Source organism: Amphibalanus amphitrite, unplaced genomic scaffold (assembly GCF_019059575.1).
Source record: "Amphibalanus amphitrite isolate SeventyFive unplaced genomic scaffold, NRLGWU_Aamphi_draft 000037F_arrow, whole genome shotgun sequence".
NCBI lineage: Eukaryota > Metazoa > Arthropoda > Thecostraca > Balanomorpha > Balanidae > Amphibalanus > Amphibalanus amphitrite.
In genome coordinates, this window is record NW_024881533.1 from 534,318 (window position 1) to 560,552 (window position 26,235).

Below are 26,235 nucleotides of genomic sequence, written 5' to 3' on the forward strand. Positions count from 1 at the left end.
CTATCTCGGAGGGCAGGCAGACAACTTTCCAACGACGCATTACAGTGCTCATAAGTTTTGCCAAATCTTGCACTATAAGCACATGAAGTTGAAACAAAATCGGCTCGTGCGTTAATGAATGCGACTTAATTTCCGTAGTATCTTTTTTTTCTGGACACCCTGTACTAAACGAGTCTTCCCTTTTACTTATGGGTACCATGGCGCATTTTAGATGTTTACTACAGACTTCGGATTATACCCGCGACCGCATTGCCTATGATGAAAGCACAGGTAATATTTGGCAGTAATATTAAATATACCTACTTGCAACACCGTACCCATGTCCGTCAAGACAGCCCATATTCAGCCCAGATTCAGCCCGGATTCGGGACACCTCCGATCAAGCTGAAACTCGCACACAATGTAGGTCCTGACATGCCCAATCCACAGTCCGAGTCATTCGGCGGAACTCCCAGCTGTTTGACCTAAAGAGGTCAGCAAAGGTCACGTGGCCCAAATTTGCACAGCAGATTGTGGCCCACCCAGTAGAGCTAGAGCGCTAAAAATGGCAGCAATCGACTTGCCAGCATCTAATCTTACTTTCGCAATACCCATTTGACCTCTCAAGGTCATGCGATGACCTAAGGTCATTTGTGGGCTATGTCGAAAATACACTTGCACAGCAGTTTTCGAGTAGAGGTATTGACCGAATTCCAAATCAAAGCACATCATCGGGTAGCCCATAGGCCGTAGTAACTTTCCTCAGAAACCGCTTCTCGATATGTGACCCCGTTTGACCTCGGCAGGGCAAAACGTACAAATAAACGACACTCAATACGTCTCAGCCCGGATTCAGCCCAGATTCAGGACACCTCTGATCAAACTGAAACTCGCACACCATGTAGGTCCTTACATGCCCAATCCACAGTCCGAGTCATTCGGCGACACTCCCTGCCGTTTGACCTACAGAGGTCAGCAAAGGTCACTTGGCCCAAATTTGCACAGCAGATCGTGGCCCACCCAGTAGAGCTAGAGCGCTAAAAACGGCACCAATCGACTCGCCAGCATCTAATCTTACTTTCTTAATGCCCATTTGACCTCTCAAGGTCATGCAATGACCTAAGGTCATTTGTGGGCTATGTCGAAAATACACTTGCACAGCAGTTTTCGAGTAGAGGGATTGACCGAATTCCAAATCAAAGCACATTATCGGGTAGCCCGTAAGCCGTAGTAACTTTCCATGAAAACCGCTTCTCGATATGTGACCCCGTTTGACCTCGGCAGGGCAAAATGTGCAAATAAACGACACTCAATACGTCGCAGCACGGATTCAGCCCAGACTCGGGATACCTCCGATCAAGCTCAAACTCGCACACAATGTAGGTCCTGACATGCCCAATCCACAGTCCGAGTCATTTGGCGGCACTCCCAGCTGTTTGACCTGCAGAGGTCAGCAAAGGTCACGTGGCCCAAATTTGCACAGCAGATTGTGGCCCACCCAGTAGAGCTAGAGCGCTATAAATGGCACCAATCGACTCGCCAGCATATAATCTTACTTTCCTAACACCCATTTGACCTCTCAAGGTCATGCGATGACTTAAGGTCATTTGTGGGCTATGTCGAAAATACACTTGCACAGCAGTTTTCGAGTAGAGGGAGTGATTGAATTCCAAATCAAAGCATATCATCGGATAGCTCATAGGCCGTAGTAACTTACCTTAAAAACCGCTTCTCGATATGTGACCCCGTTTGACCTCGGCAGGGCAAAATGTACAAATAAACGACACTCCATACGTCGCAGCCCGGATTCAGCCCAGATTCGGGACACCTCCGATCAAGCCAAAACTCGCACAAAATGTAGGTCCTGACATGCTAGATCCACAGTCCGAGTCAATCGGCGGCACTCCCAGCCGTTTGACCTACAGAGGTCAGCAAAGGTCACGTGGCCCAAATTTGCACAGCAGATTGTGACCCAACCAGTAGAGCTAGAGCGCTAAAAATGGCACCAATCGACTCGCCAGCAAATAATCTTACTTTCCCAACATCCATTTGACCTCTCAATGTCATGTGATGCCCTAAGGTCATTTGTGGGCTATGTCGAAAATACAATTGCACAGCAGTTTTCGAGTAAAGGGATTGACCGAATTCCAAATCAAAGCACATCATCGAGTAGCCCATAGGCCGTAGTAACTTTCCTTAAAAACCGCTTTTCGATATGTGACCCCGTTTGACCTCGGCAGGGCAAAATGTACAAATAAACGACACTTCATACGTCGCAGCACGGATTCAGCCCAGATTCGGGACACCTCCGATCAAGCTGAAACTCGCACACAATGTAAGTCCTGACATGCCCAATCCACAGTCCGAGTCATTCGGCGGCACTCCCCGCCGTTTGACCTACAGAGGTCAGCAAATATCACGTGGCCCAAATTTGCACAGCAGATTGTGGCCCACCCAGCAGAGCTAGAGCGCTAAAAACGGCACCAATCGACTCGCCAGCATCTAATCTTACTTTCCCACTACCCATTTGACCTGTCAAGGTCATGCGATGACCTAAGGTCATTTGTGGGCTATGTCGAAAATACACTTGCACAGCAGTTTTCGAGTAGAGGGAATGGAAAGTTACTACGCCCTTTGGGCTACCCGATAATGTGCTTTAATTTGGAATTCGGTCAATCCCTCTACTCGAAAACTGCTGTGCTAGTTTATTTTCGACATAGCCCACAATTGACCTTAGGTCATCGCATAACCTTGAGAGGTCAAATGGGTGTTGGGAAAGTAACATAAGATGCTGGCGAGTCGATTGGTGCCATTTTTAGCGCTCTAGCTCTACTGGGTAGGCCACAATCTGCTGTGCAAATTTGGGCCACGTGACCTTTGCTGACCTCTGTAGGTCAAACGGCTGAGAGTGCCGCCGAATGACTCGGACTGTGGATTGGGCATGTCAGGACCTACATTGTGTGTGAGTTTCAGCTTGATCGGAGGTGTCCCGAATCTGGGCTGAATCCGGGCTGCGACGTATGGAGTGTCGTTTATTTGTACATTTTGCCCTGCCGAGATCAAAGGGGGTCACATATCGAAAAGTGGTTTTCAAGAAAAGTTACTACGGCTTATGGGCAACCCGACAATGTGCTTTGATTTGGAATTCGGTCAATCCCTCTACTCGAAAACTGCTGTGCAAGTGTATTTTCGACATAGCCCACAAATGACCTTAGGTCATCGCATGACATTGAGAGGTCAAATCGTTGTCGGGAAAGTAAGATTAGTTGCTGGCGAGTCGATTGGTGCCATTTTTAGAGCTCTAGCTCTACTGGTTGGGCCACAATCTGCTGTGCAAATGTGGGCCACGTGACCTTTGCTGACCTCTGTAGGTCAAACGGCTGGGAGTGCCGCCGAATGACTCGGACTGTGGATTGGGCATGTCAGGACCTACATTGTGTGCGAGTTTCAGCTTGATCGGAGGTGTCCCGAATCTGGGCTGAATCCGGGCTGCGACGTATGGAGTGACGTTTATTTGTACATTTTGTCCTGCTGAGGTCAAACAGGGTCACATATCGAGAAGCGGTTTTAAAGGAAAGTTACTACGGCCCATGGGCTACCCGATGAGGTGCATTGATTTGGAATTCGGTCAATCCCTCTACTTGAAAACTGCTGTGCAAGTTTATTTTCGACATAGCCCACAAATGACCTTAGGTCATCGCATAACCTTGAGAGGTCAAATGGGTGTTGGGAAAGTAAGATTAGATGCTGGCGAGTCGATTGGTGCCATTTTTAGCGCTCTAGCTCTACTGGGTAGGCCACAATCTGCTGTGCAAATTTGGGCCACGTGACCTTTGCTGACCTCTGTAGGTCAAACGGCTGGGAGTGTCACCGAATGACTCGGACTGTGGATTGGGCATGTCAGGACCTACATTGTGTGTGAGTTTCAGCTTGATCGGAGGTGTCCCGAATCTGGACTGAATCCGGGCTGGGACGTATGTAGTGTTGTTTATTTGTACATTTTGCCCTGCCGAGGTCAAACGGGGTCACATATCGAGAAGCGGTTTTTACGGAAAGTTACTACGGCCTATGAGCTACCCGATGATGTGCTTTGATTTGGAATTTGGTCACTCCCTCTACTCGAAAACTGCTGTGCAAATGTATTTTCGACATAGCCCACAAATGACCTTAGGTCATCGCATGACCTTGAGAGGTCAAATGGGTGTTAGGAAAGTAAGATTAGATGCTGGCGAGTCGATTGGTGCCTATTTTAGCGCTCTAGCTCTACTGGGAGGGCCATAATCTGCTGTGCAAATTTGGGCCACGTGACCTTTGCTGACCTCTGTAGGTCAAGCGGCTGGGAGTGCCGCCGAGTGACTCGGACTGTGGATTGGGCATGTCAGGACCTACATTGTGTGTGAGTTTCAGCTTGATCGGAGGTGTCCCGAATCTGGGCTGAATCCGGGCTGCGACGTATGGAGTGTCGTTTATTTGTACATTTTGCCCTGCCGAGATCAAAGGGGGTCACATATCGAAAAGTGGTTTTCAAGAAAAGTTACTACGGCTTATGGGCTACCCGACAATGTGCTTTGATCTGGAATTCGGTCAATCCCTCTACTCGAAAACTGCTGTGCAAGTGTATTTTCGACATAGCCCACAAATGACCTTAGGTCATCGCATGACATTGAGAGGTCAAATCGTTGTCGGGAAAGTAAGATTAGTTGCTGGCGAGTCGATTGGTGCCATTTTTAGAGCTCTAGCTCTACTGGTTGGGCCACAATCTGCTGTGCAAATGTGGGCCACGTGACCTTTGCTGACCTCTGTAGGTCAAACGGCTGGGAGTGCCGCCGAATGACTCGGACTGTGGATTGGGCATGTCAGGACCTACATTGTGTGCGAGTTTCAGCTTGATCGGAGGTGTCCCGAATCTGGGCTGAATCCGGGCTGCGACGTATGGAGTGACGTTTATTTGTACATTTTGTCCTGCTGAGGTCAAACAGGGTCACATATCGAGAAGCGGTTTTAAAGGAAAGTTACTACGGCCCATGGGCTACCCGATGAGGTGCATTGATTTGGAATTCGGTCAATCCCTCTACTTGAAAACTGCTGTGCAAGTTTATTTTCGACATAGCCCACAAATGACCTTAGGTCATCGCATAACCTTGAGAGGTCAAATGGGTGTTGGGAAAGTAAGATTAGATGCTGGCGAGTCGATTGGTGCCATTTTTAGCGCTCGGGACTGTGGATTGGGCATGTCAGGACCTACATTGTGTGTGAGTTTCAGCTTGATCGGAGGTGTCCCGAATCTGGGCTGAATCCGGGCTGGGACGTATGTAGTGTTGTTTATTTGTACATTTTGCCCTGCCGAGGTCAAACGGGGTCACATATCGAGAGGCGGTTTTTACGGAAAGTTACTACGGCCTATGAGCTACCCGATGATGTGCTTTGATTTGGAATTTGGTCACTCCCTCTACTCGAAAACTGCTGTGCAAATGTATTTTCGACATAGCCCACAAATGACCTTAGGTCATCGCATGACCTTGAGAGGTCAAATGGGTGTTAGGAAAGTAAGATTAGATGCTGGCGAGTCGATTGGTGCCATTTTTAGCGCTCTAGCTCCTCTGGGTGGGCCATAATCTGCTGTGCAAATTTGGGCCACGTGACCTTTGCTGACCTCTGTAGGTCAAGCGGCTGGGAGTGCCGCCGAATGACTCGGACTGTGGATTGGGCATGTCAGGACCTACATTGTGTGCGAGTTTCAGCTTGATCGGAGGTGTCCCGAATCTGGGCTGAATCTGGGCTGAATCTGGGCTGAATCTGGGCTGAATCTGGGCTGAATCTGGGCTGAATCTGGGCTGAATCTGGGCTGAATATGGGCTGTCTTGATCCACATCACCGTACCCGACATATATGTAGGTGATTAATTACCTGAAGTAAGGTGTATGTAGGTACTTTCGACGGACCTGATATTCGCTTTAAATATTAATTGATGCCATAACATCTCTTTTACCTTATCGGCCTCAACATTGTAAATGGAAAGTACTTACCTGCTGTCTTAACTCATTACACTGAAACAACAATAACACTTTAATGACATAAAAATGAGCGTCGCTAGCACTTCTACCAAGCGCTGTCGTTTCAGTGACTTTTAGGCGACCGTTTGCTTTCTGTTTATTTCTTATTCCTGGTTTATTCCTAGTTTATTTCTTATTTCTTATTTCTTATTCTTAATTCAGTTATGGGCAGCTGCCTGCACTCGATCACCGGGCAACATCCACGCGTTGTTCTTTTCAAGGTGAACTCTGCAGTTACTGTGGTTGTGCTTCTATGGTGTCATAAGCATTTATTTGCGGTGAAAAGCAAGACCAAAGCCCTTTAACCCGCGCCCTGGTGGGGTCTGTTTATAACGCGACCTGGTGGGGGGGGCTATTTTTTGCCCCCCTTGTATATCCGAAACTACTGGACGGATCCGCAAATTTCAAACGGCGTTCGAAAGCTCTGTGAAATTTGTTGAAGGAAATCCAATTTCATTCACCTCGGGGTCACCGATGACGTCACAGGTCAGGTCAAAGATAAAATGTTTTGCCGGTCACGGGTCTTCTAGGGAATGCGCTATAACATCGAGTAAAGCGCATTTTATCCAAAATCAGCGATAGGGCGTCAGTTGCTTAGTACTAGTGATGTCAATTTCAGAAAACATGTGTCCAATGTCCGTCCAATGTCCAATGCTGGCGTCGACTGTCCGTCCAAAAATATCCAAGCCAGCAATTTGTCCAAAGATGTCCGACATTTACGCAATAGTTAACACTCACCACCGTTATTTAATTTGCTGTTAATGTATCTTTACTAGCTCAAAAGTGTTAATCATATCGAAAGCTGGGCTTTTTAACACGCGCAGTGGAAGGGTTGCGAGTACTACGCCCAGTGGAAGGGGGGGGGGGCGGATGTCGCCCCCCCTAAGATCTCAGCTCCCACTGGAGCTAGAAAGACGAAATTTGGAGGGTAGGTGGGGGCCATGGGGAACTCTGTTGTGTGTGAAGTTCATGACCCTAGGTCAATATCTTCGAGGTCAAATGAGGTCAAATGTGGTCAAATCTGCCAAATGAGCGACTTTTTTGCGTTTACACGCCGATAACTCAAAAAGTTACCGGCTGATTTTCTTTTTTCTTTCACTATACGAAAGAACAAACATTTGTGAGTATGTATGGTGAATTTCTAGATAATCCAACAATAAATACGGCAGTTAGAAGCCTGCTAAGGGTAAGATGTCGCCGGCTGAAGCGGGTTCGGCCGACGCGGGAAACGCGGCAATCACAATTTTGTGTTTACACACTCATAACTCAAGTTGTTACCGGCCGATTTTCAATTTTTTTTGACCATATGATTGCCTGTACATTTCTCAGTCATCTCACCGAATTTGACGCGAATCTTATATAATCAGCGGTAAGGAGCGCGATGTAAAGACGGAACCGTCCCGCCCCGGCACAGTCTACAATTCAGGCGGCGAGTAACGGCTAGCGCCGGCCGCCGCGCCGCCGCGCCGCCGCGGCGGCAGGATGTTTGACTTTACACCGCTATTACTAGAAAAGTTGTGAACCGATTTTCTTATTTCTTGCACGAGAAGATCCGCAATTCAATTCTGGACAGGTAGCCGAAATTTCACATTAATATTATGTTTGCAGCGCGAGTTATTGGCGAAAAACAGGAGGGGTGGGCGAAATCCGCCCCCCCCCCACTTCCACTGCGCGTGTTAATAGCCAATCAATGTTAAACACGATTACTTTATGAAAATGTTGAGGTGTAGCAAGCGACTGTCCAAAGTTGTCCAAAGCCTGCTGTCATTGTCCAACCGACTTCCGAATTGGACATTGGACAAAATCGGAATTCCGAAGAAGAAGATTCCGAAGTTCCGATTGACACCACTACTTAGTACATATGTTGCTATTAGAGGTCACTGATAATACCAGGTCAGGTCACAGGTCAGGTCACCAAGGGTCAGCATATTAACCCAATTTTACTAGGGCTGTGTGATGTATGTTTTGTGGCCAATTTTTCATTTTAAGCTCAATGGTGTTGGTTATAAGAAAATCAGGAACGGTTTAGGTCACTTCCTGGTGGAGGTCAGGTCAATGTCAGGTCAAAAAGGTCAAATTTAATGTTGATATTTTTGTATAAAATGGGTGTCGAATCGATGCAGTTCGTCACGGCGAGTCTAATGGTGGTCTTTGTTTTGCGCTATTTTGCGCTACGTGGTCTAAAATTGCTAAAAATTGAATGATGTTGAGGGTTTCTTTGAAAATGAGCCCCATTATTATTAAAAGATAAGCAAGTAATAGCCTTTGGCTCATTGTATAATAGACAAAAGAAATGGAAAAGAATATATGTGCGATATTTCGTGTTCGACACTTTTTCATGCACTGATGTTTAAAAAATATTTTTGTTGACAAGCAAACACACAAAACGAGCACAGTTGAATATCCCTCCTCTGATAAAGAAACATTGGATTACATAATAATTTCAGAAATGTCGACAAAATCATTCAAAGTCCAACAAGTACAGAGTTATACGGGCATAAATGATACCTCATGCCCAGCATGCCCACCACAAAACACACATATCCCCTAAAACATTTCCCTAAACACATTGCATGAGTGAGGCAGGCCAAAATAATTTCTACACACATTGCGCGAGTGAGAGAGGCAGAAAGAAAAGTAAGGCAGGCAGGAAGGAGGCGGCGTTGGAGAACGGCGGGCACCAGACCGGTCTGCATCAGCTTCAAGTGTAAAAAACAACGTTGGACAGGACTGCAAGAAGGTGAATAAAATGACACACAAAAAGGGTAGACAGGGTAGGCAAGACTTTTACTGGTGGGTCTGTCCTGGATGAGACGTGCTCTATCTTGTCATTGAGTTATACTGTATTTGCATGGGAGCAATCAGTTTCCAGGATGTGGCATTTTTATTTATTGATGGTTTACGGTTTCTGATCTCTAAAGACTGTGATTTTCATCTGTGCTGCATCCTTTAAGTTTGTGTGCAGTAGTTTGAGTTTGAGCATGTCGTTTGTTATCTCAGTGTCTGGGTGAGCATCTCTCATGTGTTCCCCGAAATGTGTGCCAGGTCGTTTGTGTCTAGCGTCCCCTAAATGTTCCATAAATCTGGTTCTGATACGTCTTCGTGTTTCTCCAATGTAGATAGCTGAACATAATGTGCATGTGATGTGGTATACTACGTTTTTAAGGTGACATTTCCCAACTGCACCTGCTTGACAAGCGTGACAGGTTGTACGATTTCCCCTTGGGCATGGTGCTTGATCCAATCCTGATCTAATGAGCGTGTTGGCTAGTGTTTTGCCCCCCTTCCATGCTATTTTGACATTAAGTTCAGATTTCTTTGTTATGTTGTTGATTTTTCTCGATAGGTCTTCGTCAATGTATGGAAGGGATATGTAATTTACTTTGGGTTTGGTCCGTGGGTGCTGTGTTTGGTTTCGAGTTTTCCTTTGGATGTTAGTGATCATTTGCTCTGGATATCCATTCGAGAGGAAAATATCTTTTATTTTCTTGATGCCTCTGTTCTTTGCTGACGTGTTTGAACCCAAACGTAGGGCTCGAATGGTTTGTGAGTGGATAACTGCGCGTTTAGTTTGCATGGGATGTGCTGACTTGAAGTGAACGATAATAGGAGCGGCCATGGGCTTGACATAAAGCTCTGTTGTGAAGTTCCCAGCTCCGTCTAAGGTAAGTAACGTATCCAGAAAAGGAATGTGTTGCTCTGGTGATTGATCAGATCTTTCAATGCTGAATTTCAGGGAGGGGTGAAAATCGTTGATGAATTCAAAATAATCGTCAAGAGCCTTTGGTCCGTGAGTCCATATGCCTAATATATCATCTATATAACGCATGTACATGACTGGCTGTGGTCTGTTTACTGATAACATTGCAGTTTCTACTGAATGCATAAATAATATAGCTAAGGGTGGAGCCATTCTATTGCCCATGGCTATGCCATTGGTCTGTCTGTAGAATTTGGCTCCGAATCTGACGAAGTTGTTTTTGAGGCAGTGCTCTAACAATGATTTGATGTCAGCTATGTTCAAGTCAAAGAGGTTTACTTTGTTTATATGCAGTTGAATCATTTTGATGGTAGCTTCTATCGCCTCCGCTGTAGGTATATTACCGTATAAGTTGTTGCCACCAGTAAAAGTCTTGCCTACCCTGTCTACCCTTTTTGTGTGTCATTTTATTCACCTTCTTGCAGTCCTGTCCAACGTTGTTTTTTACACTTGAAGCTGATGCAGACCGGTCTGGTGCCCGCCGTTCTCCAACGCCGCCTCCTTCCTGCCTGCCTTACTTTTCTTTCTGCCTCTCTCACTCGCGCAATGTGTGTAGAAATTATTTTGGCCTGCCTCACTCATGCAATGTGTTTAGGGAAATGTTTTAGGGGATATGTGTGTTTTGTGGTGGGCATGCTGGGCATGAGGTATCATTTATGCCCGTATAACTCTGTACTTGTTGGACTTTGAATGATTTTGTCGACATTTCTGAAATTATTATGTAATCCAATGTTTCTTTATCAGAGGAGGGATATTCAACTGTGCTCGTTTTGTGTGTTTGCTTGTCAACAAAAATATTTTTTAAACATCAGTGCATGAAAAAGTGTCGAACACGAAATATCGCACATATATTCTTTTCCATTTCTTTTGTCTATTATACAATGAGCCAAAGGCTATTACTTGCTTATCTTTTGCTAAAAATTGAGTTTGAAAATTTGACGCCATCAATTTTGAACTATTTTTTCCGCTATAAAGTGGCCAAAAAAAGAGTTTTCGATCTTAAGTTTGATGTGTAAATAGAAGTCGGTAGAGGCTATCACATATATTCCGTTTTGTTTTTAAATCGAAAAACTTTTTGGATTTGTCGGCAATTATATTCAAAAAAATATTTTTCTTATTTTTTGGGGTCAAAATTAAAAAAAAATCAAAATTTCGAGATAGCAGTTTTATAGCCCTAATAATTCTACACCTTTTATGTTTTGAACGTTTTTCTATATTTTCAATGATAAAGGCCTGACAGCTCTTCCCGCGAAACTTTTTTTTGGGCCGAAAACGGCAGAACATGACGCCACTCTGACGTCATTTGCGGACAACCTATCATAGCTTTGGAATTTTCTTTGGTCACAATGAGTAAAATTGATGTCCGGGAGGGTACTGAAAGTTTGGTGACGATCGGCGAAGCGGTTCTTGAGATATATTGAAAAGTCTGGAGGGGGGGGCAAAAAATAGCCCCCCCCAACCAGGGCGCGGGTTAAAAGCAAAACCATGGCAAAACCACATAGCGGTGACAAGTTCAGATTCCATTTCCAATTTTCTTAATTTCATTCAAGGCAATGCTGAAGCAGCGGTTATTTTTTATTGCCCTGTTCTTGATGTTCTTGATCTTCATATCTAGCCTACCGACATTGCTTCATAGTGGTCCAGATCGCTACGAAAACAAAATATCCGGCATTGTCATAGGGTAGCCTGGGGCAAGACGCCCCAGATAATTTATTTTGCTACATAACTTTTGTCCCACATCACCTGGAAGGCCAAATTTGTGCTCAATGCGTTCTTTGGACATTTTACTTTAAATTCCACCCCTCAAATTCATTCACTTATGATCGGACTCCTAGCTAGGAAGTGATTTGTGAAGCAACTGCAAATAGGGCATTTTGCCCCAACCCCAGGGCAAAACGCCCCACGGCCTGGGGCAAGAAGCCCCATACTCTAGATTAAAGATTTAACATGCTAATTGACTTAAATCTTATATGAGAGGTCTGTTAGACCTTGGGAAGCACGGCACTGAAGCTAGGTCCTTCCACCGTATCAGGTGTTCAGCTATGACACTATTGTATGAGCAGGTTTTTCACCTGCCTCATAAGGCCAAATAATACATTATTGCAATGGAAATGTTAACAAAATGCTTCCTTTGCCATCCAGTTGCTGAGAAAAGTACATATAAATGCATAGAAACTTACTGTTAGCCAGCTACCGAACATTAGGAAGTGGGTAGTCCGAACAACACATGAGGTAAAACGCCCCATGGGGCGTTTTGCCCCCCGACCTACTGGGGCGTTTTACCCCATCACGTAGTTCGGTCAGAGAACAACGCCTTGCACTCCAGCAAGGCATAATTTAACACGAACCAAGCCGGCATTATAAGCGTTAGATAAAGTTGTTCAAAATACATAAAAGTCGTTAACCTGATGTGAACCATAAAAGAACGCCATGATGCAAAAGCTGACAACAAAACATAAAAATCACTCCAAAAACACTTTTTTGGCTATATCTCCCTAAAGAGTCATCACAATTTCTTTCCAGTCTGCTCATATAATGATCATATAGTGCACGTTTTATAGAAGAGATGATGTTTCTCCAGAACCTTGCCAGTTCCGAGAAACATCGGTGAGGCGTTTTACCTCGGCGGGGCGACTTGCCCCGGTCTACCCTACTGCCTTTTGGTACCGCGCATGACCAACAATGCACGTCATTATGCATTGAGGCCTTGCAAGGACTGCACGTTTAATTACACTATTATTCAGTCCGACGAACGGTTTCATTATTTGACTGCATCTTCTCCGGACTGTCAAGTCAGACAATGAAGACATTGTGACACGTAGCACGCGCCGCCCTTTTTTTGTAGCGCGCCAGTTCAGGTAACGGTGGCCTGTTGATGAACCTGTTTGACCCAAGCATGTAGCTCTTTTGGAGGCGCCGTGTATGTAACGTGATCCAACAGCTGTAGTTGACCTTTCAACAGTGTTATTGACGATTATCCGGTGTTACGTAAATGTCTTCAATGATTTAATATTCCTGCATTTATTATTTATTGCAAACATCGCAAGTATTTACGCAAGTGACTTTTTTATCGGTTACCCAAATCTATATTCACATTTGGTGTGCTGTTTCAGCGATGTAGCCACATTAGTGCTGTAGCTACAATCCGCTGTAGCCACAGTCCGCTGTAGCCACAGTCCGCTGTAGCCACAGTCCGCTGTAGTCACAGTCCGCCGCTGTAGCCATAGTCCGCTGTAGTCACAGTCCGCCGCTGTAGCCACAGTCCGCTGTAGTCACAGTCCGGCGCTGTAGCCACAGTCCGCTGTAGGCATAGTCCGCTGTAGTCACAGGCCGCCGGTGTAGCCACAGGCCGCCGGTGTAGCCACAGTCCGCTGTAGGCACAGTCCGCTGTGGTCACAGTCCGCTGTAGTCACAGTCCGCTGTAGGCACAGTCCGCTGTGGTCACAGTCCGCTGTAGTCACAGGCCGCCGGTGTAGTCACAGTCCGCTGTAGGCACAGTCCGCTGTGGTCACAGTCCGCTGTAGTCACAGGCCGCCGGTGTAGTCACAGTCCGCTCTCCGTGACGCCTGATTCCTGCCAGTTGACACTATAATAGTTATGCCTGTCATTGAGGTGTATCGCCCCCCCCCCCCCAGCCCATCTGTTGATCTGTGTTTGTTTCCAGTGCGTTTCTGCTGGAGCTGCAGAGGTGCCGAGCCGACCCTCTGAGGGTGGCCAAGTGTTTTGTCGCCCACCAGCTGAGATTCGACGTGTACACCGACTACTGCACGCACTATCCCAGGTGAGCCTGCCAGACTCTACCGCAGAGCACATGCTATCCCAGGATGAGCCGTTGTGCCAGCTGCGCAGCATGCATGTTCCCAGGCAAGCAGAAGTGCCGGACTGTCATAATATGAATTCACAATGCTACGTCTCTGGAATTGGTAACCATGGTGCTGAATAGTTGGTTGCCGCCCTATAAACAATTGTTTGTCCTTTTTTATTTATTTTCATCCGCGATCCAAATAGGGCCGAATTTATCGTGCCACAACGCTTCAGTCGACGGTGTAGGCGGCGAGCAGAGCTTTCCCTATTTGCTGAATTCTGCAGAGCGCGGCTGGAGGACAAATGCAGCGCAGCCTTCCGTCAGAATTTTACCGAGCCGGTGGATCGGCCCGTCAGCTATACCTAAACACAACAAGGACAAAGAGCGCCCTTGAGGCTCGAGTAGTCTGCTGGGGGCATCGGTGAGCGGGCTCCGAATGTCGCGTGTAGTAGCGCGCCAAATATCGGCGCCATTCTGAGTCAGCGCGGACGGGAGGATTCCGGTCAGTTATTCCACCGATATGTGAGGAATGACAGGTAGTATGATCAGAGCTATTCTAAGATGACGATATGAACTGTCAGGAGCCTTATTTAGAAGACATTGCGACTTATTCGCCAATGTTCGGCTAAAATATTACCTAAACGTTGAATGAAGTTGATGCGGCGTAACGTCCGTATACGTGTTATGAATGCTAAATAATGCGAACGCAGCATTCGAATAAGATATAAGGGAAAATATGGCTATAGCATGGAATTTGTCCTTATTGTGCAAAATTTAAAATAAAATGATTGAATAGCATACTGCGATTCTGGTATTGTCTTTCTTGAAAAATGTTTTGTTGAGAAGAAAAGTGCACTGTGATGAGAGGACCTCGAGAGAGTCCGAATACCATATAAAAGCCCTTACTAAACACGCGCACTCTGTCGGCCGTGAACACCGTGCCCGCAGTCCAGCCGTGGATTGGATACCACCGCAGTTCGTCGGCCGCCGGCGGGTCGACTTTCGCTCTGCTCGTGAAATGAATAGTAAGCGATCGTCGATCGAACTACCCGCGGGCTGCCGGCGTCCCGGTCCAATGTGCGCCAATCACGCCTCCAATTTGGCAATCTTGCTCCCTTCTTCGCTATTTCCACCGCTGATCTGCACCGTTTAGCGGTGAAAAGGGTGCTTTCTAGATGGATTTCTGGCCGTCTCGGACTGGTGAGTGCGCTCGTTTCTGCCGCCGGCCGTGGCATTGCTTTCCTCTTTCTCTCTGGTGGTTAGAGTGATGTGATTATCAGAGGGATGTGATAATCAGAGTGACGTGGTGATCAGGGTGATGATAAAGCACCAGAGGCAGAGTGATCAGATGATTCATCATACACTCTCGTCAGTGATGTGCTGATTGGAGTGAAGTGTTGATCGGGGTGAAATACTCGTATGATCAGACCGGACCGCCACAAGAGCCGCCTGTTCGCTAATGCTTCTGCGTTTCACGAGACAAAGGTTTTTTGTCTACAGAGGTGTGGGCCAATGTGTGATGGAATCGTCATCAGTAGCGCCCTGCCAGAAGTTGCCGGTTAAAGGGAATAGTTCACCTTTCCGAAAGCAGTTTTTTTTGCAATGGGTTTATGATTTTTATGCTCAAAATGATCAGCAAAGAAAATAAAACTTTTTGATAAAAAAATATTTTCTTTATTTTAATATAGGAAGAACAAATATGTAGAATAGCTATACTAGGTAGATTCTATATTACCTAAATATTGTTTGACGCTGAGGCTTATTACGCGTTGACCAATCATGAGTAGTTTAAACCCATTGGTTGTAAGTAGCATGCTAAGGCTGAGGCTGAGGTGGCTGCATTCTGGGTATTTCTTCATTAGGACACCACTTTCCTCTTTAGGACACTCTTTTCGGAACGAGGCATGGAATATCTTTGCCTAGGGTGATCGTTGGGCCGTAAAAGCTTCTTATTTGTGCTGGTCTCAACTCAAGCTACAAAACTGCTATTCCAGTTCAAAACCCCATGTTAAAATTGAACTATTTCCTTTAAACCGCGCCCCACTGGGGTCTGCGTATAACACACCCTACTGGGGGGGGGGGGGGGGGGAGGTGCTCTTCATAGCCCCCCTCCTAACTCCGAAACTACTGGGCCGATCGTCAAAATTCAAACGGCGTCTGATAGCCCCGGAAAAACTGTCGAACGAATCCTAATTTTATTGACCTCGAGGTCACCGATGACGTCACAGGTCAGGTCAAAGTAAAAATTATTAGCATTTTGACTTGTTCAATTTTGGGCTCTGGCCGCCGTCTTACAAGTCAGATCAGGTTCATTTTTGGTTTACACACTCGTGAACAGATGCTTTAGATACCCTGAGGGTACCATACTTGCACTTTGATTTTCAGGTCAGGGTCAGTCAGGTCATCACAGGTCACGGAAATATTATATCATGCGTCGGTCATGTGACACATGTTTTATGGTCCATTTAGGCCATAGATTTCGAATTTGATGTCGTTTGTGTCATTCGAGGTAATTTTGAGTTGAATTTAGTTTAGGTCAGGTCACTTTCAGGTAAAAAAAGGTCAAATTTTGAAGTTTACATTTTCAACAAAGAAATTGTCTATGGGATGCAGTTTGAGCTCAGGAACACGATGGTGCTATTTATATTGGTGTACGATGTCAAATACATACTTAAAAGTTTATTTGAAAAAAATATAAATGTGAATCTTTTGCAACCAGTATAACGCCTTTTGGGGCGACTAACGGAGCGAGCGAGAGGGTGAGCCTTGCACGTGCGAAATTGCGAGGGGGTACCTCCAACTGGCTTGTGCACGGCACCCTACTAACCGGTCTCTAGCGATTTGCCAAATTTGGGCACAATCGGCCCAGCCGTTCTCGAGATCTGGAAGCGGCACCCTGCACGTGCGCACGTGCAAAATGGGTCCCAACTGACTTTTGCACGGCACCCTACTAACCGGTCCCTAACTGTGTACCAAATTTGAGCGCAATGGGTCCAGCCGTTCTCGAGATCTGGAAACGACCCCTGCACGTGCGCACGTGCAGCAGCACCCCAACTCTGGCACATGGATATGCAGTGCCTAGCTCGGGTGCCTTCCTACATGCCAACTTCAGCGCAATCGGCCAAGTAGTTAACGAGATATTGCAACAATTACAAAACTGACACCTCTTCGTTTTGCACGTGGCACGTGCATAAGGGGGCACCCACATGCATCGGGAATAGTCCAATACTTGGTAGAAGGAATGAAGCTACCCTACAAAAATTACCGCATATAAATCGGTCAAGTGGTTGCTGAGATATAAGCCTCGCAAAAGCGTCCGCACGGCCGGCCGGCCGGCCGGCCGGCCGCTCATACTCAGAAATTTCCGTTAATTTAAGGAAAGACTCCGCTCGCTTCGCTCGCTCCGTAAAAATGCGTATAACTTGGCCATTTTTGAAGATAGTTAGCTAAAACTTGCTACAGTAAGTCATAAGAATGTCTTCTATCACATATATTCCGGTTTTTAAAGTCAAAAAGTTTTTGAAAAAAATATTTAAGTGTAAATTTTGAATTTTATTATATATAATTCTCAAAATTTTCAAAATTTTGAAAATCTGAGATAACAGTTTGATAGCACAGTCTATTCTGAGTCCTCTCATGCAAAGAAATTGGATCTAGCTTAAAAACTGAGCTCTTGGGAGCGATTGCCGTGGTCCAATGTTTTGCGTCGAAATCGGCCGAACATGACGTCACTCTGACGTCATTTCCGGCTGACCTATGGTAGCTACGAAGTTCATATTTTGACACAAGGTGTCAAATTGATGCAGCCGAAGGTATGAAAGTTTGACGTCGATACTTCAAGCGGTTTGGAAGTTATTTCGGAAAAACGGGGCGGGGGGTATGAATAGCCCCCCCCCCCCCGAGGGGCGCGGGTTAACAATGGTGTCGCCTGCAAACCAGCCCATCGCTCCTCCCGCCCGACTGCCCTGTGTTCCGTGTGTTACCCCACCCTGCCTGGCCGACGCCGGCTCCGACACCCATGCTGGCCATGCAACTGTCCGGAAGCCTCGGTCCGCTATGCGCACGGTGTCACTGCGGCTGACCTGGCTCGTACAGTCGGGGATGGTTAGTGCTCCAGCAGAGCCCAGCCACCGTGGGACCGCACGGACCACCGGTGACCACCAGCGGACCTCAGACCGCCGACCGACCCCAGACCGCTGACGGACCCCAGACCACCGACTGACCCCCAGACCACCGACTGACCCCCAGACCACCGACTGACCTCAGCTGTCATCCGTTTGCCGGTACGCCAACGGATGTTATGTTGAGGGACAAGACTACAACGGGATTAGGACGGATCTCGAATAGGACGTACCAAGCCAATAATACTGACGCCATTTATCGAATTGGCTGCTGAACGACCTTCATTACATACGAAAATAAGAACAACTAAATTTAAGTAGGTACACAAAATACCTAAATAGAACTTGAGGTAGCGAAAGGCGGACGCGCAAAATTTTGCAGAACAGAAGTGCACATCGTCTGTGTGACTGCTATTTTTGCAATGATAATGATTTAAAGTATCATACATACTTAAATTCAGTGCTAATTACGAGCGAGCGAGCGCAGCGAGCGAAGCGAAGTCTTTTCAATATAACGGAAAAATCTCAGTATGAGCGGCCCGGCCCGGCCCGGCCTGTAACGCTTTTGAGAGGCTTATATCTCAGCGACCTCTGGACCGATTGGCCTGCGGTCTTTTTTGCTGGGTAGCCCCATCCCTTCTGCCCCGTAATTGACTACTTTTGATACATCTCAGTGACCGTCGTGGCAAGTGCCACGTGAAAAGTCAAGGGTGTCCAGGCTGTTTTGCAAAAGTAGTGATTTTGAGAGGCTCATATCTCAGCAGCCGCTTGGGCGATTGTCTTGCGGTAATTTTTGTAGGGTAGCTGCATCCCTTCTACCATAGGTCAGATACTCTTGATCTATGTGAGGCACACCCACTGCACGTGCAAAATACAAAAAAGAAGAGGTGCCAAATTTGTTCCCATTTCAATAACTCGGTAATTACTGGGGCGATTTCGCTGAAACTTGGCATACAGTTAGGCACCCACCAGGCAACGCATTCCCATGTGTTGCGGTTAGGGTGCTACTGCACGTGCGCACGTGCAGGGGGCGTTTCCAGATCTCGAGAACGGCTGGGCCGATTGCGCTCAAATTTGGACACGGTTGGAGACCGGTTAGAAGGGTGCCGTGCAAAAGCCAGTTTGGACCCCGTTTGCACGTGCGCACGTGCAGAATGCCGCTTCCAGATCTCAGGAACGGCTGGGCCGATCGCGTTCAAATTTGGCACACCGCTAGCGATCGGTTAGAAGGGTGCTTTGCATAAGCCCGTTGGAAGTACCCTCTCGCCTTCTGCACGTGCAGGGCTCACTATCTCGCTCGCTCGTTCTTCGCCCAAAAGGCGTTTTACTGGTAATAAGAAAACTTTAAATGGTCGTAGCCTGCGCACAAAGATCATATATCAATGCTGAACTGTCCTCATTGTGCAATACAACGTGCATCTTCAGCCATTTGCTTTTAAGATAAAAATGAAAATTGTTATGGTTAACTTCTGTTTAAAAAATGTATAAATAAATGTTGCCCAGCTGAGACGGACGCACAGAGCAGACAGCGCTAATGGCGGCTGGCCGATGGTGATTCACCCAGCGCCGTCAGCTGAAAATTACGGCTGACGGGCGGCCAGTAAACCTGCGGCGTTTTAGCCGCGGGTTTACTGATCTAGGCCGCTTCGGTAGACCCCCGCGTTCATGACCTAAGGGCCATGCCCCATCTGATACAACGCCATGGCTTCATACCTTTCGGCCTCTATAGCTAATCGTTCGGCGTATTTCTAGAAGCTCATGATAATTTTAATACCTATACCTAGCCACTAATTTATAAGACGCCGTCCGCGCCTTTGTGCGAAAGGCTGTGAGTGGTCTCATGGGTACCTACTTACCATATCGCACCGTCGCAATTCGCATTGATAGGCACGAGAGCTGCGCCGTGGTCTCCTGCTGACCTAAGCCTTGGCTTTGTGAGCGTCTCGGGTTACCGAGCCCGTTCCTGTGCCAAATACGATAGCCATGTCACATATCGTATCAGTGAGCCCGTACAACACAACACTTGGGCGCCCTATCAGCTGCAGCGTTTTGTACACACTGCACGGCGTCGAACACCAGCAAACCCCGCCCGGGCGGCGCCCCCGTCCCCACCCGACCGGGAGGGGGGGGGGGGGGGCGACAGCCTCGAGACAGCGCCACAGAAGCCGTACAGACGCAGCGAAGAACTACACGACCTGCAGCTGACAGCAAATTGGACTTAGGACGGATCGGGGACGCCACTCAGAGTCGAGCGTATTCCCCGCTGTCCGGGAATAATCCACCCATACGCCTGTCCAGTGACGTTCACGCGGCTCAGTGTCCTGCGACTTTGTTGAAGGCAGCTTGTGTCCGTTTCAAATAAAGACACTCCCTGGAATAGGCCCATGACGTTTTAAAACTCAGTGGCAATTCCAGCACCCCAAATCCCTTATGTTACGTTTGTTTCCATGAACAACTCATAGTATTGAAGTTAGTGGTGTCAATCGGTTACCAAAATTTCGGTATACCGATACCGAACCAATACCGATTCGGTATTCGGTATTTTATACCAAAAGCATTTGGTATTTTGTCGGTATTATGAAAGTCAACCACTGTCATAAAAATTTGAAAACATTTTTTATAAACCTTCTGAACTCAAATTTGATTTCCTAAATGACATTGGATGAAGAAAAAGGACAATCATGACACATTTCTCCCAAATGCATGATGTCATAAGAAATGGGCAAACACGTTATCTGTAACATCAAACACATCAGTCTACCAATGTTAAATGGCAACTTATCAGTGCTAGCAAATTCCAATACCATGAGGATAATTATCTTACAAAAAAACTAATGTGCAAGACATAAACATGTATCAATGTTTAACTCACTGTATACTGGAAAACATACTTTAACTACCTTACTCAAAATTTCCCAAGCACTCATTAGTAACAAATTTGACTTTGTTTTGATGAGTCTGTGATTGATCTTGACCTTGTCTTGCTCTTCATTTCACTGCAATGCAGTTACATTATCCAAAAGTCAAAACCCTGTTTTTTATAGCACTAGCTTCACCATTACCATCTAATATTGAAGGCAGCATTTATCACTTTATCATCACCCCATAAATTCTCAACTTCGCTCAACTTCAAAAAGATCCTGTGGATAATTTATTTTCTTTAATTTCTGTTCTCTTTCCTGCTCTCCTCAACAGATAGAAATCGCTAGCAATGTAATCAAAAGCATTCCTAAAATATAATTGGGTCTTAGCTTGATTCGCAAATAGCAGTTTAAAAACTGAACACAACTAAGAACTTTTTAATGTCGCAGCTGCGCCAAAACCCGCTGTAGCTCAAAATCTAATAAAAATGATTGCAACTTTGTTTTTCTGGTTCATCATTTTGTTATCAATAACAGCCTACAATCTTTCTTGAATTAATGTTAAGATGCCAAAATATGAACATCATATTTACAATTAAAGTGTTCTTAAGCAAAAAAGAAAAAACTTTGTTTTATGCAGTTCCGTGCGTGCCTAAATGCAAATGGCGCATATTTACGTCTGGACAACGAGTTGCGGGGAAAAGTGCTGATTTTGCCGCAGTTTTAGGAGCCGGTTATTAGGCTGGATTTTTGGGTTACTTTTTCGTTCTGATTCCTGTATTTCATGGTTTTTGGCTTTTGAATATTTAAGTTCTTTCAGAGAAATATTAATTGCCTTACAGATTTTGTGAAAATGTTTCAGTTTTTATGAGCCGACCGCTAGAGTCCTAAAACAATACATCAGCACTACAATTATTGTAAACAAACAAATGGAGCACCACTTGGCTCCGTTCTGCTCAGTTCCAAGGCCTTTTTTAAGCTTATCTGATGGTTTTCGAACTCTTGTATGTCGTTTTGTTGTAAGTTTTGAATCTCTTGTGACTGAATTATATCATATTAAAGAAGGATGTTGACTGAAAACAATCCCAAGTTGAAGTATACAGGAGGCTAAGAGTCCTGAGTTGTTAGTCCTGAGTAATATCAGGTTGAAGTTAGGAAATGTTGGTTGATAAACGCAAGTTGATCTGGCTCACTTATCAGCAAGAAAAAGTAAAATTAAAAGAGCTTATTGGCCGAAAACAAGCTATAATATTGTAGGAGATCAATACTGAAGAGCACGCGCAGTATCAGTATCAAGCCAGAAAATGTTGGCTGATGAACGCGTATTGATGTATTGGTATGAATATTGAAATATTACTTACAGCAGCAAGATCAATGAGTGCTAAAAGTCAAGTGAAAAAATCTAGAAGGAACAAACCTGGGCAGCTTTACTTTGCTATGCAGATGGTAATGTGCATTACTCAGTGTCTGGCAAATGAAACATGAGATCATTCTATTGCTACTGGAAGAGAAAGCTTGGATCACTAAATCAGCTTTATAATGTTTAATTTGATGTTCATCATTACTTTGCATTTCTTGAAAAAAGGATTTAAGTAAAATTGTCAATGTGACAATCCATGCAACGATGTGATCATATCATGTGTTCCGTGATGGTGATTATTGGTTTAATATACAAAAGCAAAGCTGTCAGCATTTCTTTCTGTGGATGGCCAGAAGGGACTCAGAACTTGAGAAGTATTAGTTTTCTTCACAGGGCTGGGATAAAAAGTACTGCCAGGGTAATCTTCCAGAAAGGAACTTTATTTTGACTTGGTATGAGATGTAGGCACAAGTAGGTAGGTGCTCAGTACCTATAGTTTAGTAGTTATGTAGGTTTAGTTGTGTTAGCTAATATTAGGTCATGTTGTTTTTTTTTAATTTGCCAAGTGTCCATAATAATGTGACCTGATCAATTCATACCTGACTAACCTGACCTAACCTCAATCATCACACTTATTTGCAACTTACCCAAGACCTGCATAGCATTAGCACCCAGTTATAGGTACTAGGTACCTAGGTACTCACCCTAACTCAATCTTACCTGCTAACCTTCAACTTGATAACAATTAGCTCACCTTGCCAAACCACATCCAGGGAAACAGCCAAATGAGGAACTGGCTCATTGGGTGGCTGGTGTGAGTCTGTGCATTTTAAGTGTTTCTTCTCTGAAGCTGCTCTGCACTGCTGTATGCCATGTTAGATGCTCAGAAAAATGTGGGAAATGATAACTAAGCTAGTTTAGTGCTTTGTTCATGCTTGAGACATCAACAAGTGCAAATCCTGCGGGGGTACGGCTATGAGCTAGGTGAGTATGTTATTTGAATATGCTGTTTGACTGTAGTAAATATACAAACAATCACAGGGTCACAGTTATATTCAATCTCCGCATAAACATACAACAAAACGCCCATAGCCTCACTCCGAGCACACAACAAATAACTTAAGCCTTTGCAAGCACAAAAATGTTTTGATTTACAGGATAGGTATACAATATATCCTCTGTCCTTGGGGATCTTGCTGCAAAGTTTGAGTTGAAGTAAGATGACTAAACTTCAGGTATGATTAAAACTTTTTCTTCTTAGCCACTGCTTATGTACAAGAAACACTAAATGCTTGGTTGATCAACGCCTTGAAAATTTAATGATCCATCTTCAATTCGACATGAAGGCACAAAGAAAATAGTTCCCACTTCTCTCTCCTCTTGGAATACACAAAGCAAAATATTTAATAACTTCTTCTTCTTAGTGGAGGGACATGGACAAGAGCAATTATCATAGCTCAAGCTTCCCTTCAAGTTAACCTCTGGCAGTTGGCACTGATCACACCGATATTCACACGGACACCTTTGATCCAAGATAAAATTGAAATGTGTAAATCTGTCTAGTCAATCATGGAAGGAACGGATGAACTTGAGGTCAATATGATATTTTGCGATATACATCATCTTCACCTTGGAACTTTTTTGCAGGTTCGCTTCATATTTTGTAACAAACGCGCAAAAACTGCAATAAAACAGCACTATATGCTTCTGGACAAAATACAATGAAAGTAAAAACTTAGCTCTGATGGTATTCATTCTCGGCCAAAATCTAATTACAAAATATTTTATAGTAAGAACTAAATTTCGGCTAAAAACAACGCACGTTTTAAAAAAGAATCATTCCAATGACGGTCCATTATTGCGGTCCTGAAATCGCCACTATTTCCGGCCTCTCCAACGCAACTCGTTAACCCCGTTTACATAGCATTTTTGACGAGGCTCTAGCTTGTTAATTTGGCGATAATTTCGATGCAGTGGTCTTCAAATATTTAGAGGGGATCATTTTGTAAATTGTTAAGCACCATTCGCATCTTTTGCAACATCACGGACGGAGATATAAGCTTGCAACAAACCCTATGTAAACCGGACGGTTGTCCAGACGTAAATATGCGCAAATGGCCGCCGCCTGCAAGGCTGCCATTGTGGAAGAGATGCCACGTGACACGTGTCAATGATTCCGTAAAATTATGGACATTTAACTTAGCTTTCATCGCGATATCATTACAGTGGTGTCTGCTATCTATCAGTGTGCCTCGTAAGTAATTATTTATCAAGATTTGTTGTGTTAAACATTTGTTTATGATGAAAAATTGGCTGCGTCACTATCGTCACCATCGCTACTTGAGTTGAACTGTAGGTATCATGGATTTTGTTTACATTAATGGTATAGCGTTGCCCATCATTGTCATTTGGTTACCATTTTTTGATCATGATAACACACGTAACCTTGTCTTGACTGGACTTGAATTGAATGACTTGAATTGAAAGGACGTTTCAGTTGGTGACATACCAGGGAAATAAGCTAAAATTAGAGCGCTCTATTTATTGCTCCTGCCCCATGTTGAAGAGATACCCCTAAAAGCGTGATCTTTTATCGGCCCTTACGCAGCAAGGCAGTAATTCTCAGACAGGTGGATGGTATCAATAGAAAAAGAATGCGTCAAAGATTAACATGAATAAATTAAAATAACATTAAAATGTTAATTAAGCGTGGAAATTAGTCCCAAACATAAGCTAATTATTGCTCCTACCTCGGCGACGGCGCTCCCCGCAGTCAGCGGAGAAGCTAACATAAAAGCCACCATCCTCCTCCGTAAGTCAATTTTAGAGCGGCCGAGTGGGCCGATGCGGGGCCACCAAACTGAGGTGAGACGTGGCTAGCAATTGCAAACCGCCATAGAAATCAATATCTTAAGACGTACAATATGGGATGATTACTCTGAAGCTGGAGTGAAAGCATGAGTAGATTGCAAGAAACGAAATGCATAGATTGGTTGAATTATGTACAATAGGCACAGCTCAGATGAAGCCTTTTCTATGATGTTGACACATGACATAACCCTTCCTCTCCTCACCTATGACCTAAGTGCATTGGCAGTTACCGGCATAGTTTTTGAGCACGAGTGTAATTCGCCATCGGACCGCAATGCATGTTGCTAGGCTGCTGCAATTACAACGAACATACGAATACTGCCTTCATTTGTAGACGTTTGTTTTTTAGGCGGTCTTTGACGTGCAAGGGGGCATACCTGTCGACAACTTGAGTTTCTCCGAATTTCAAAAACTCCCAGAATTTCAATTCCTTATGCACTGTTGTAGGTACAGCTATGTTCACAAGTTTTCGTTTCCTTCTAAAAAGGATATTTGTCGATTTCGTGCGTCGCTGATAGGAGGGTGCGTTTAATAATTAGGCCCAACGCTTTCTGCATCCGCAAGTACCTTCAAAAGGGAACAACAGTTTCCATTTATTACACTATGGGACATGTGACAAAATGACCACTGGAACACGCATGAAACGGAGCTCATATTCCTAAAAATGTCTACAATCACTTCTTTTCTGACACTATTAGCAAATACCATCTCAAGTTAGGTGGTTGACAGACAGTCAATGGAGATCTGGGGAGACTGAGTGATGCCAATTCACCACTTAACTGATAATGAGGGCCGAGGGAAGAGAAACATGCAACATGCACAACTGACAACTTGACAAGTGACAAAACACTACCACTATTGCGCAGTGCACAACAAATTACAGCAGCCAGCCCAAAAAATGCTTTTGGTGGCTAATTGCAAGACAAGTCACTAATAAATGTCTTAGTTGCAGCTGAACACTGCACAATAATCACACTGTTCACACATTGAGTGAGATGCCGCAGGTGGTTTGAATCACACTTTGGTTCAACTGCAAATATGAAGTGTTGTCATGAGGTTCATGCCTCCATGATCACAGCACTTTGGTTGTGGTTGGCATAACACTTGTAGTCTGCAGAGTTCCACATGAACTGCAGACACCTCATCTGGTGGTCTTCATGTTGCTCAACTTCTTCAGGAGGCAAATGTCGACCACCCAGCGGAAGCATGGTCCTGCAGAAAAGAAAGGTAATGCATAAGGTACAAACATTATCTGCTGAAACAGCCCTTCTGTTGGCTGTTATTAAACTTTTAACATAACATAACAACATGTATTCCATGTATATTACATTTGTTGAAGTAAAATACTGCCGGCTATTTCAAAACCAGAAAATGAAATTATATTGTGGCATAATTCACATGCTCAGCTATCAGTATCAAATAATA

The 26,235-nt window shown here is 44.9% G+C and overlaps 1 protein-coding gene across 1 annotated transcript in view; it reads left to right on the plus strand.

Annotated features, from left to right (window-relative positions):
• The window catches only part of LOC122372603, an 82,262-nt gene that overhangs the window by 39,457 nt on the left and 16,570 nt on the right, over positions 1-26,235 (plus strand). Inside the window, exon 5 of the mRNA XM_043350005.1 lies at positions 13,457-13,573. Within this exon, the coding sequence (XP_043205940.1) occupies positions 13,457-13,573 (117 nt within the window). The remainder of the gene's footprint in view (positions 1-13,456; positions 13,574-26,235) is intronic.